The sequence below is a fragment of the Andrographis paniculata genome, unplaced genomic scaffold, assembly GCF_009805555.1.
Source record: "Andrographis paniculata isolate CXL003 unplaced genomic scaffold, ASM980555v1 Contig74END, whole genome shotgun sequence".
NCBI classification, from domain to species: Eukaryota; Viridiplantae; Streptophyta; class Magnoliopsida; order Lamiales; family Acanthaceae; genus Andrographis; species Andrographis paniculata.
The window spans coordinates 3,511,061-3,524,108 of NW_026137611.1; the positions used below are offsets into that span (position 1 = coordinate 3,511,061).

A 13,048-nucleotide genomic window follows, 5' to 3' on the forward strand; every position below is an offset into this window, starting at 1 on the left:
ATAAGATGAAGTATATGAAACTTCAATTTCTTTGATGTCTTGATTGCTTAGGAATTGATTGAAACATGAATTTGTTATGTTGGTGAATGTCCTCTCTTCATTCTTCTATCCTATATTTATATATTTTGATCGCACTTTTTAGGTTAGGTCTTATAACTTTGAGCCTCAATTCGTTTTTTGTGGATAACAAAAATAATTAAATTACTTTTGTAAATTCAGATCATTAAATTTATCAAGCAGATGATCGGATGGGTGATTTAAATAACCATGATGTTGACTGTTCAACACCCTAAACGTTGGGAGAAATTTTATAAAATTTTAAATATAAAAAAGTAAAAATTACAATAGAATATCGTATTGAACAATATCATTTAATTCATTTACTATCGTATACAGAGTAAATTATATAATACTACTTTGTATTATATAATACTCCTTGTGTTTAAGTAAAATTGCACAAAACATCCTGTGTTTTATTTATTGCATGAAATTCCTTCGTGTTAATGTAAAATTTGCACGAAACATTCTCCTTGTCCAAAACTGATGTTTGGTTTTAAATAAAGACTTAAATTATACAAGTTTTATACAAATAAAAACTGTAAAATATCTTAAATATTTTTTTTGAATAAAATAAATAAATAAATAATTGATTAATCATTCAATTTATAGTTTTTTTTAGATAAATTGTTATATGGTTTTTAATAAAAAAACTATAAAAATAAATAATCAATGATGTAGCTTAAAATTTTAAATCGGATGATTATTTATATTATCTAATATACTATGAGAGCTATAAGTCTCATGTTCGAGTCATACGGAAATCTCAATTTATTTGTTTTCTTAGATAATATAATTTTGATATTTTTTTTACAATTTATCTTTACTATTTTTGTTTGTAGTAATTTTATAAAGTAATTTGATAAGGAAAAAAATTAGTTAAAAAAATTGAGTATAACATAAAAAAATATATATTATATATTTATATATACACACAAATACTTTGAATATTTCCAAATAAAAATAAGACTAAACTATGTAACACTCTATACTGTTTTAGGATAAATACACAAAAACACCTCGTAGTTTTTAATTGTGTGAAACTTTCTTCTTTGAGTATAAAAACTTAATTTATACAAGTTTTGTACAAATAAAGAAAAATAAATATATTAATAGTATGTTTTTAATATAATAAATAAATAAATAATTCTTTAATTTATAATTTTTTGGTGACAAACCGTTATCTAATTTTTATAAAAAAATTATAAAAAAAATAATTGCTCAATTATTTATTTATTAAAAAAAATATATTTAAAATATTTTACTTATTTTATTTCTATAAAACTTGCATAGCTATATTTATATCCAAATAATAATAAAAATGATGTTTTGTGCATATTTTAATTCAACACAAAATTTCACATAATAAATAAAACACCAAATGTTTTATACATTTTTCGTTAAAGCATGTGATATACTTCCTTCGTCACAAAAAAATTATCTTGTTTTTCAGTTTTTCAAAACAATTGTCTTGTTTACTTTAGTAACTGTGATTTCAACTTTATAACAAAATTATTCTTACTTTTTCAAACTACTCATAATTATTATTCTAATATACTTTTTAAAATTATTCAAAAAATAAGGGTATTTTACTCTTTTATATTTTATTTTATATCTATCTTCAATTAAATATTACTCCCTCCGTCCCGTATACCATGTAGCAGACACAGTATTTTAGGAGGGGTGTAATTAGTAGATAATTATGAATGTATTAATTAAAATAATTATGTTATAATATAAATAATTATAAATTAAGATTAAGATAACTAATTAGTTTAATTAAAATTAAAAAAATAAATTAAAAAGTTTAAAATGAGATTAAAGTGTGTAATCATTTTCAAAAAATAAAAGTGACATGGAATGTGGGACGGACAGAACGGCAACGTGGACATGGTATATGAGACGGAAGGAGTATTATTATTATTCTTTAATTTTGTGCCAACATCCAACAAAACATTTTTTATGGGACGAATGGAGTAAACACTTCAACATACATGGCATAGTATTCATTCCCTAAAAAACAATGCAATTTTACAATACTTCCCAAACAACTTAGGCACAAAGCAAAATATCCAAACGGTAATATACATAAAATACAACAGCAAATACAGCAGCAATCCACATAATTTCTCCGATCCGATTCACAAAATGCCGACAACAGCAATCCACATAATATCCCCGATCCGATTCACAAAATGTCGGGGGTAATTTGCATAACTTTGTCCGATGCTAATTGGTTCTATACTAACAAACACACATGATAACAAACTACTCTGGGTACCCGTTCACGCATAAAAAATAGACATCGATAGAATCTCACTAACGAACCCGGGAAGATGCACCACCTGAAGGCCCCCGACGCCCTGTCCTGAGTGAAAATCGAACACTTCGGAGCAGCGATGACAACGATGCATGTCGACTCCCCCCATTTCCGTCTGTCGTCCCCGATGGACCCGACGATTGCACCTGAGACGACTGCGTTGCTGGCGCGCAGTCCGGTGACGGATGTACATTAGAGGCAACCTACCAAGTCATCCAAGTAGCAGCGAAATCAAATTTTATTTTTTGGCAGATAAATGTATCCCAGTAACAGTTGTGTAGCCTAAGAAATGAGATGGGTACCTGTTCGGATTGGGAGCAGTGTCTGTCCGGCCGATTGATGGGATCTTTCGTTGACGTATTCTACAAGTAAACACTTTCGGGTAAGAACCAATACAACATAAACGGAAAAATAAAGAGCACTTCATAAGTTCAAGAACCACGTTATGGAGCGGCGGATCATTTTTGCAACTCCGTCTGTTGTGCCCTTGTTGATGGCATTTGGAACAAGGAGTCCTCAATCCATGTCGAGATGCTTTACCGTCCTTCCTCTCATCATTACCGTCGCGCCGACGAGCTTCTTTTGGACGCCCAGTGCGAACCTTCACGACCGGGGGCGCCACCTCCCCAAGCATGGATTCTTCATACTTATGTATTCCAGGGACGGGGTTTATCGCATGGGTGTATACTGCCATGTACGTTTCTTTTTTGAAGCAGACATCTATGAAATTTTCCACCGCAAGTCGCTGGTACTCGATCGCGGCCACTCTATAGCAACAAGGATATCCGCTAATTTGGAACATGCCATAGGTGCACATATGCTGGTTCAACACGACAACATGGTTCTGCGTGAAGTGCGTAACTTCTTACTTGTTGTCGCCGCCCCATGATGGAAAACAGTTACGGCTAGCCTTCCGCACCAGCTCTACCTTTTTCATGACATTAGGGCACACAATTCCCTCAAATTTTTCAATCCCCGCCTTTTTCGTTTGAATTCAAACCATCAACCTTTGTCGTATCCACTCGAACATATCAATTATAGGTAGGTCCCGTGCCTTCAAAATGTACCAATTAAAGGACTCACACATGTTGTTCACGAGTACGTCGCTCTTTGTTTGTACCCAAAAAAAGGCCCGTGCCCAGTGCTGCTGTGGGATCTCACTCAACCATGCATAAGCAGCTTCTCCGGTCCCGGTTGCTACATCGTACCTCCTAATCTGTCGCATCACTTTCTCATGCTCCTTCAAATTAATGTCGGCGATGCCTTCCAGAAAAGACGCTTCAATTCCAATCGCTTAAACCGCACTTTGAAGTTGTTGTACATATGATGCAAACAGAAACGATGTTCTGCTCACGGCGCTCGTTCTGCAATCGCCTCCACCAATCCTTTTTGACGATCGGATATAAAGGACCATTCCCCGGTTCTAGAATCACCCAAATCCCTCAGCAAACGCTCCAAGAACCAATCCCACGTCTCATACTTTTCAATCTCGACAAATGCAAAGGCGATGGGGTAGATATATTCATTGGGATCTCTCCCTACTGCCGTCAGAAGCTGCCCCTTATAAATCCCCTTAAGGAAACATCCATCAAGCCCTATGATATTGCGGCAACCTGCTTTAAATCCCTCCCTCAAAGCTGCCAAACAATAGTACATTCGCTTGAGCACCGGCGGACTAACCCCCCGATCAACGGATAAAATACAGCTGCTGCTCGGATTGAATTTGCACACTGTCGCGCAATAATCGTAAAGGCGTTTGTATTGTTCTGATGTGCACCTTGATCAATTCCAAAGCATGTCGCTTCGCCCGGTAAACTTTGTACATAGTCACCTAAACATGCACCTCCCTCCGAATTTTCTTCTTCAATGCAGGTATAGATATGTCCGGATTATTTGATACCATATCTTTTATCCTCCTTCCAAGGTACTTGTAGTTTGCTTGCGCATTGGTCGACTGGTGTGAACACTGATGGGTTCCCTTCAGGGTTTTGATCTGGAAGGTGTCTCCACCCATGATGGATGACGCGTGAATCCTCCAATCACAACCCTTCTTGCATATGGCTGTAACCTTCTTTTTTTTCATTCTTTATGAGGTTTATATTCCACCCCTCCGTACACCCCAGTCACGGAGGGCTTGCCTATATGTCAGTCCGTTCACAAATTTCATCCCCACTTTCAATTCACAGTCAGATTTCTCCATTTTATCATCCCATTCCTCGTACGCCAGCCCCCGGGTGTCGTTAGAATCTTCCGGACTACGCAGTAACCCGTCCTCCTCGCTCAATTCATCACTAATCCACCCATCTATGGTCGGTTTAACCCCCGTCCCATGATCCAATTCTCTAGTCGCCTCAGTTTCATCCGCCAAGTGCGGTTCATCCATTGGTACATCACCCCCGCCAAGTTCTACTGCTCCCTCATCCGTGAGGGAAGTGTCCGAGTGAATTTCGCCTTCCACATCCTCGCTGTTCCACTCTCCGTTATCAGAGATTTGATCCTCGCCATCAGAACTTTCTTCATGGGTTTTCTCTCGTTGACTCTCTTGATAAATCCGCAACTCCTCCCAATATTCGTCGGCATCTGTATTGTCATCGTCATCGTCTTCATCATCATCATTGTCATTGTCATTGTCTTCATCATCGTCATCGTCACGATCACGGTCATCATCATCGTCATCGTCACCATCACCATCATCGTCATCAGCATTATCATCGTCATCGTCATCGCTTGCATCTACACAATGAAACATAACACAAGAAATGTATTAAATGCAAATTCGTATGTGAAAAGAAAACATCTAGGAGGTTTACCTGCATGCAATTGAGCCTCATACCAACCACGATTGTCCATTCCCTCCGTGTAATCGGTCCACACGGGTTCGTCAACACCCATGTACTCGAAATTCCCTTGCGAGTCATCTTCTTCATCGTTGTCCGCATCGTCCCCCTCGCTTTCCTCTTCCGAGTCTAGAGTTGCAATGCCTTTCCCTTTTCGAAATCTTTCCTCATCCTGCGGATCAAATCCACCTGTTAACTCCTCAAATTCGTAGCTTTGAAAACCTTTATTCTTGTATCCGCACACATTATCCGTTACTCTTTCCTCATGCACGTTTTCACCCTCATGAGCGTCATCACCCCCCATCGTCCTCGACACCCTTATCATCCTCAAAAACGTAATTCCTCAGAGTGCTACTTTCCTCCATTCCACGACGCCATTCAAGCAACAAACCTTCGTTAGGCCTCCGTATGTTATGTCCGTAGGCATCACATATGCGCATCGCCAAAGCTTTATCCTCGGCATATATAGAAATTATATTTTTGCCGTAGTGAATTTTAAACATATTCATAACATCTTCATCGCTCTTAATATGATACACTGGACCTTTCTGATTTGCACCGTGGGGACTATCGGGGCTCCGATGTATGAACTCCACAACACCTGCCCTACCTCTTACACGACAGTACATGTTGAAGATCTCACCAAAATAGAACCTATCCTTATCGATACGGGGGAAACAAACATATCTGCCACCCCTGTATCGCTTCGCGGGGCCCTCATACTCGGTATACCCATCCACCCACATATAAATTGTCGCAAACTGGTCCATTATGCCGGGGACCACAACAACCTCAAGAACGTGCAATATGCAAGACAACACACTGAATCTTACCACCAACAAAATCTAACTTTCTACGAATTACTAAATTTATTCCAGAGACACGACAAAATACACAGCAAAAGAGGAAATAAAGTAACTTGACCACAAAATTTTTAATAATATACATATCTCTGTGTCCGACGTAAAGTTCACTTTCAACCCAAAATAAAACTAGAAAATTGATTTTTGAAATACACGAACGTTCCTACTCACGAGCCGAGAGGAGAGATTTGAGAAATTTTACCAAATTAAAAAATCGCAAGTAAACCCTAGAAAGCTTGGGGGTGGGGCAGACGGGGGATCGTGACTGTAGTGTCGGTGGGGAAAGGTAACGACAGTGTATGAAAGGATGAAGGATGAGCGAAAGGCAGCGTGAAACGGGGGGTGGAGGCGGGGCAACGACGGTGTCCCTCTGCTGGTGGGTTTCTTGATCGCGCGATAGATGGTGAGAGAACGATTTTGGGGAAGAATGGAAAATGCCCTCAAAAAATAAAAACATAAAGTAAAAAATAAAGATAGGGGTATAACGGTATGATGAGGCTAAAATTTAATGGCGTCAGTGTGATTTAGAGGGGGACGAGTGTGCAACGTTTTACAAACCACGAGTAGATTTTTTGGAGTTTTAGGACTACAGGGTGTTTTTAGCGGATTTGGTAAACCACGGGGTTTTATTTGCTGTTTTGCTTAATTTATCCTAAAAATAATACCAACCAAACTTAATCAAGAGATTTAGGTTGGTTTGGGTCAGTTTTAAATTTTTGAGGTGGTCCGCAAAGTATGGACGGGTCGTGTGAAAAATGGATTAATTAGTTCAAGCCTTGGCGCTTCTGTAAGCTATTTAACAGATTTTGTTTGGAGGTGTCACTTTTAAATCTGAATTTTAAATTATAATAACCGTGTGATGTAATAATACAATTTGTTTAATTATGGTTTAGAATTGAATATTAATTTCAATTTTTTTAAAATAATATATTTATTTGAGAAAAATTAGTATACTACTTCTATTGAAAACTGTAAGTTATCAATAATATTGATTTGAAATTAAAATGATAAAAAAAAAATCATAAATAAATATTGATATAATAGTTAAAATTAAAATTAATTCTTAATACAATATAAAAATAAATATATAATTTGATTTGTTTGGTAAAAAATTTTGAATAATAAAAAAAAAAACTAGAAAATTCTCTGAAACAAACACATATTGCTTAATTCAATGTAAATCATAAAAAATAAGCAAGAGAAAATTGCAATAATTTCCCATCAAATATTTAATTATTTTATAGTATTATATATTTTTGCCGTCATAATTGAATAATATATAAATTTCAATAATTCATTAGTTTCAAAATACGTAACATCTACACAAGCAAGCAGTTACAACCAATACTACCAACTACTATTTGATCTCCATTGCTCGTGCAAACATTACACTACGTACCTTCAAGAAGCAGCAACGGCTTGTTTTGCTTCGAGCATTTTCTCGTATTCTTCGATGGATTTGAAGAGCTCCGAGAAGTTGCCCTTACCGAATCCTCCGCACCCTCCTTTCTGGTAAGCGTTCCCTTTCTCGTCCTTAAGCATGCACCCGATCCTCTGAATGATCTCTATGAATATAGTCGGCCTACACAGACGGCGCCCGTGTTATAATTAATTCAACCACCCAACACATCGATGATAAAACTCTGACATCTAACGAGTAAAGTAAATCGCCAGGTTTCAAATTGAACAAATACAAGAACTATTCACCATCATCAATAATATGAAGATTTTACATGGATTACTCGAAACGATTAATGTTATGGGTATAGAGCAATATATATATCCATGGAACTGACATGAATCTAGAGCTTTTCACTAACAACTAAAAGATTTGTAGTAAGAAATGCAACGGTGGTGTATTACGAAAATGATCATAGAAGAAAGAAAATCATCGAGCCATTTATTTTTCGTGGTAGTAATTGTACGCCAAGCAAAGCATATAGAACCAGTTTTGTTTAGAGTACAGCCAGGCAGTGACAATTACAAAACAGATCAAACTTTTTCGATAAGTAAACTAGCAAGATTTCCATCAATTGGTGATCATAGAACAAAGAAAACCATCGTCGTAGTAATTCTACAACAAGCGAAGCATTTATAATCAATTTTGTTCAGAGCACAACCAAGCAGTGACAATTACAAAAGCAGATCAAACTTTATCACCTTACGGAAAAAGCCGATGCTTTTGATTAGCCTACTTCACTGTTTTCTTTTACAAATTACAGATCATGAATGGCATAATGCATACAGCAAGTAGATATGAAATTCATGGAATAAACACATAGCATGAAGTCGGAAGCTCTATTCTGCCTAAAAAAAGATGAATATAATGAATGGCGTAAGAAAGCAACTATGGAGCATTTCGAATAAAAACTTCAGACCATAGTTTGTGCTTGAACTAAAAGCTTCAGATCATCAAAATCCTTGATAACAAACTGCTAATTATAGTCTCAATCATGCTAATTTCATTCAGGATTTAGCCGAATCTAATCCCAAAACAGGTATAGTTAAAGCAAATTCAATGGATTGAATAAGAGATAGGTTTTGAAAGTACCTGTCGCCCACAGGCTTGGTGAAGATCTGGAGAAGAGTTCCTTGGTCATCCCTATCTACCAAGATCCCCAGCCTTTCGCACTCGGCGATCTGTTCATCTGTAAGCACATCGCCGGCTCTGTTCTTCACGTTCCTGTAATACGTCGGCGGTGGTGAAGGCATGAACTCAAATCCGCCGACGCTGCTCCTCTGCCTCATCTCCTTCAGCGTTCTGATGATATCCTCACTTGTGAGTGCCAAATGCTGCACTCCTGCACCTTCATTGTGCTCCAAATATGTCTGGATTTGGCTCTTTCTCTTCGTTCCGTACACCGGCTCGTTTAATGGTAACAGCACCGTCTCGTCGTTGTTTGCGAGGACTACGGAATTCAATCCGCTCTCGGTGGTGCCTACGTCCTCTGCGGTGAATTCAGCGAATTCGTGAAATCCAGTTAAGTTCTTCAAGTACTCGACCGCAGGACCGAGTTCGGGGACGTTACCGACGGCGTGGTCGAGTCTTCTGATTCCGTAATCCAATTGTTGGTAAGAGCTTTCGTTTTCGATTTGTTCGAAGCCTGGTAGAAAATATCCATCGGAGGATGCTTCTTCACCATCGCCGTAGCTCACGAATCGTAGTACGACGTCGCCGTACAAGTGGACTTCGGCGATGGCGGTTTTGTTGTCCGATAGAAGAACCGGCGGAGATGAAGATTTAGCGCCTCCGGAGAGAGCGGTGGAGTAAGCAGAAAAGGCTGAATCAACGAGGATAGCGACCGCGCGGACGGCCAAACCGTGAGAGGAAGTGAAGGAACTGTGGTCGGAGAAGGAGAAAGTAGGGATGGCGGCGGAGGATGGATTGGAGAGCGAAGGGGAGTAAGGCGCGGTGAAGAGGAAGTTGAGCTGGCCGGAGCGGAGGAGGTACGAAGCGTGTACGGAGTTTCCGGTGGAGAGTTCAGATTTAGCGACGAGAGGCATTCCGAGGCCCCACGAGAAGCGCCTGGCGGTGTTGGTGGCGTCGCCGCACCAGAATTCTATGTGGTGGAAGTGCCGGACGGAGAATCGATCGGACTTAGGGTTTTTACGGACGAAGTTTTTGAAACCTACCAGCTTGAATTCCTCGTGCGCCACGGCGGCGGCGACGGTGGAGGAGGACTGTTCTTTGCCCATGCTTAGGTTGTCTGAGGTTCTCGATTCACACTTGAGTGCTCTAACAGCAATTGATTCGCAGCGGCGGAGCGTCCAGTGGGCGTCGCGGCGGAGACGGTGGCTATTTGTAGTGAGGGGGAAGGAGGAAGACGCAGAAAAGTAGAAACTGCACATAAATAATTCTGAAATTCAATAGTCTTACCATACTGATTAATGTGGTTGATATTCAGTGATGATAATTCTATTTTAGTTAAACAAGTAGTACTAATTTAATTGAAAATAGTATATGCAAAATAAGACATCGATATTATCCAAATGAATTTATCATTAATTTCTGTATAAATCAAACATTTTAGAAATAATCTTAATTTAATTTTCAATTTCAAATTTATACTATCTGTAATATAATTGTTTTATTTAAAAAGTTACAAAATAAATAACTAAGAGTTTTTCCTTTATAATGTCGTATAATAATTTACACAAGTTTTCTTTGATAGTAGTTATGCTTATAGTTTATTTGTAATATAAAATAATATTTCTTCCGTCCAAAAGTATAGTATCAGCTTGTTAGGCACGAAAGAAATATTGATATTATATTGGTAGTTGGTAAAAAATAAAGATAAATTACTTTTTTAACTCTGTGAATATATTAATGTAAAAAGTAGTGACAATTATGTAATAATAATGAAAAAATATAGATAGTTTTATGGTGATATGATTATTTATGAAAATGAGACTACTGTTTTGAGACGAACAAAAATGGTAAACAAGACTATTATATTGGGATCCGTCCCAAAACTATGGTATGAGTTGTATTTGGCACGAAATTTAAGGAATATTGATATTATACTGATAGTAGGTAAAAAGTATGGGTAAAAAACCTTTTTATCCTTATGATTGTATTAGTGTAAAAAAATAGTGGCAATTGTGTAATGATAATGAAAAAGTAAGGATAGTTTTTATTGTGATATGATTATTTATAAAAATTAGACTTGTTTTACGACGTATAAAAATAATAAACATCACTATTGTATTGAAACGGACGGAGTATATTTTACTTTTTAAAAAAATAAAATTCCGCTTTGTATAATTATTTTGTAATTTTTTACATTATTTATTAATAATAATTTTTTTAAAACATCAAATAAAATATTAATTTTGTATTATACCAAAAAAATTTTAAAACAAAAAATTCAAAAATCTATCTAAAATGGAGCAAACACGTCAATTTTGGATTATGAATTTAAATTTGAATTTTAAATAAAACTATTTTGAATTAAATAATTATTTAAGTATATAATATAAATAAATATATGAATATGCATTGTATGGAGCACTTAAACGGTAAATCTTCTTTCGAGGAGAACTGCCAAATTAGTTGGAAATAAATAAATAAATAGAAAAAAATATTAAAATAAGAAAAGTTTTGTAAACAAATATATGTATACCTTTGCGGTACGCGAATGCTTTTATATTAAATGCATGATAAGTCTGTCCCTATAAATATATGTACAAGTGATGAAATAAGATCGTGAATTGCAGTAGCATTTAATTTTTCGTCTCTCTCTCTCCCAAATTCTCTCCCCCTCAATATTTATTTCTTTTTACAAAACTTAAGATCGTGAATTGCAGTAACATTTAATTTCTCGTCTCTCTCTCTCCCAAATTCTCTCCCCCTCAATATTTATTTCTTTTTACAAAACTTAAGATCGTGAATTGCAGTAACATTTAATTTCTCGTCTCTCTCTCTTCCAAATTCTCTCCCCCTCAATATTTATTTCTTTTTACAAAACTTATATATACATACATACATTATATAATATATATAATATCCTACATACTACATACATATATATTATACACACTTTGTACACACACGTCTATATATATATATATTTACTTATATATATTATATACAAAATATGAAATAATGGTTAGCGGTAAAAGTAATTAATATTTCTATTGGCTAATCCTATAATAATATTACAACAGCACGATTATATATTTTATTTTCCGTAAGGTAATATTTTATATTTTATCTGTTCATGATGTCTAACCTTGCCAAATAGGAATTTCTCTCTCTCCTCGTTTCTGGCCAAAATTATATGGCATGGGCTTGCAATGTTAAAATACATCTGGTATCAATGGACTTGGAAAATACCATTGCCCAAGATAAAAACTCCCGAGCCAAGATCGTGCAAAGGCCATGATCTTTTTGTGACATCACATCGGTGAGCACTGAAAATGCAGTATGTCACGCTGGAATCCCCACTTGAATTGTGGGAGAGATTGAAAAAAAGATATGATCATTTGAGACTGACATTGTTGCCAATGACACGAAGGGAATGGCAAAGCCTACGGCTTTAGGACTTTAAAACAGTCCAAGAATATAATTCTGGCATGTTTAAAATAACATCACAGCTACGCCACTGTGGCGAAAATTTATCTGAATCTGATATGATGGAGAAAACTTTCTCTACTTTTCATGCATCTAACATGGTTTTGCAGCAGCAGTATCCCGAAAGAGGCTTTTAGAAATATTCTAAGTTGATCACCTGTCTTTTGCTGACCGAACAAAATAATGAATTGCTACTGAAAAATCACGAATCTCGGCCGACAGGTGCAACTCCATTTCCAGAGACAAATGCAATATAGCCGGCAAATCCGGTGCGTGATCGTGGGCAAGTCAGAAATCAGCGAATTAATCGCGATCGAAATCAGAATCGCGGACTTGGCCAGGCAAACGCATACAGTCACAATAATTATATCAAAATAGGCCCCGATATGTGCCAAATCGACATTATAATGACAGAAGGCCGTACAGACCTCAACAGAGGTTCAACACCGGGAGAAATAGAAACAATGACGAGGAATGCACCCGGTGTGGAATCAAAGGCCATTGGGCCCATGTTTGTCGCACAGCCAGTCACTTGGCTGAACTGTATCGGGCCTCAAAAGAAAGGTGGGGAAGAGTTGCTGACGAAACAAACCACATTGCCCATGATGACACATTTGACGATGTGATGAATGAAGATATCACGCACCTTGATGCTGATGATCTGCTTGACATAGCTGATGATGTTAAATGATAAAATATTATTGTATCTCTTTTGTTATTTTTTATGCTTTCTACCCCTTTTTGTATTACCCCCTATAATATAATTCTATTTTGATTATGTTACTGATACATGTCTTTTACTCCCTCCGTCCCATAACAAAGTATCCATTTTTCCATTTTAGTCCGTTCCATAACAAAGTATAATTTTTTTTTTTTAGTAACTATACTATCTACCTAA

At 36.6% G+C, this 13,048-nt stretch overlaps 3 protein-coding genes across 3 annotated transcripts; all 3 read right to left on the reverse strand.

Annotated features, from left to right (window-relative positions):
• Positions 1-2,109: 2,109 nt before the first annotated feature.
• Positions 2,110-3,950, reverse strand: LOC127266099 (uncharacterized). The gene is made up of 2 exons (XM_051296224.1): positions 2,680-3,950; positions 2,110-2,580 (listed from the first exon to the last, which is right to left on the reverse strand). The coding sequence occupies exons 1-2, from the start codon at positions 3,192-3,194 to the stop codon at positions 2,343-2,345; spliced, it is 753 nt and encodes a 250-aa protein (XP_051152181.1). The 5' UTR covers positions 3,195-3,950; the 3' UTR covers positions 2,110-2,342.
• A 348-nt stretch (positions 3,951-4,298) lies between these two features.
• LOC127266092 (spore wall protein 2-like) lies at positions 4,299-6,605 on the reverse strand. Its single transcript, XM_051296212.1, has 2 exons — positions 5,188-6,605; positions 4,299-5,110 (listed from the first exon to the last, which is right to left on the reverse strand). The coding sequence occupies exons 1-2, from the start codon at positions 5,537-5,539 to the stop codon at positions 4,473-4,475; spliced, it is 990 nt and encodes a 329-aa protein (XP_051152169.1). The 5' UTR covers positions 5,540-6,605; the 3' UTR covers positions 4,299-4,472.
• Positions 6,606-7,345: 740 nt separating this feature from the next.
• LOC127266002 (4-hydroxyphenylpyruvate dioxygenase) lies at positions 7,346-9,968 on the reverse strand. The gene is made up of 2 exons (XM_051296065.1): positions 8,629-9,968; positions 7,346-7,659 (listed from the first exon to the last, which is right to left on the reverse strand). Exons 1-2 carry the CDS (start codon positions 9,924-9,926, stop codon positions 7,479-7,481), a joined length of 1,479 nt encoding a protein of 492 aa, XP_051152022.1. The 5' UTR covers positions 9,927-9,968; the 3' UTR covers positions 7,346-7,478.
• Positions 9,969-13,048: the final 3,080 nt, after the last annotated feature.

Bases quoted from the DNA above. Each gene is read 5' to 3' on its own strand.
- LOC127266002 (XM_051296065.1), bottom strand. From the start codon at position 9,926: ATGTGCAGTTTCTACTTTTCTGCGTCTTCCTCCTTCCCCCTCACTACA. The intron at 7,660-8,628 runs GTACTTTCAAAA...CCGTCTGTGTAG, and splicing joins ACCAAGCCTGTGGGCGACAG to GCCGACTATATTCATAGAGA.
- LOC127266092 (XM_051296212.1), bottom strand. From the start codon at position 5,539: ATGATAAGGGTGTCGAGGACGATGGGGGGTGATGACGCTCATGAGGGT. The intron at 5,111-5,187 runs GTAAACCTCCTA...TTCATTGTGTAG, and splicing joins TGAGGCTCAATTGCATGCAG to ATGCAAGCGATGACGATGAC.
- LOC127266099 (XM_051296224.1), bottom strand. From the start codon at position 3,194: ATGTGCACCTATGGCATGTTCCAAATTAGCGGATATCCTTGTTGCTAT. The intron at 2,581-2,679 runs GTACCCATCTCA...ATGACTTGGTAG, and splicing joins ACTGCTCCCAATCCGAACAG to GTTGCCTCTAATGTACATCC.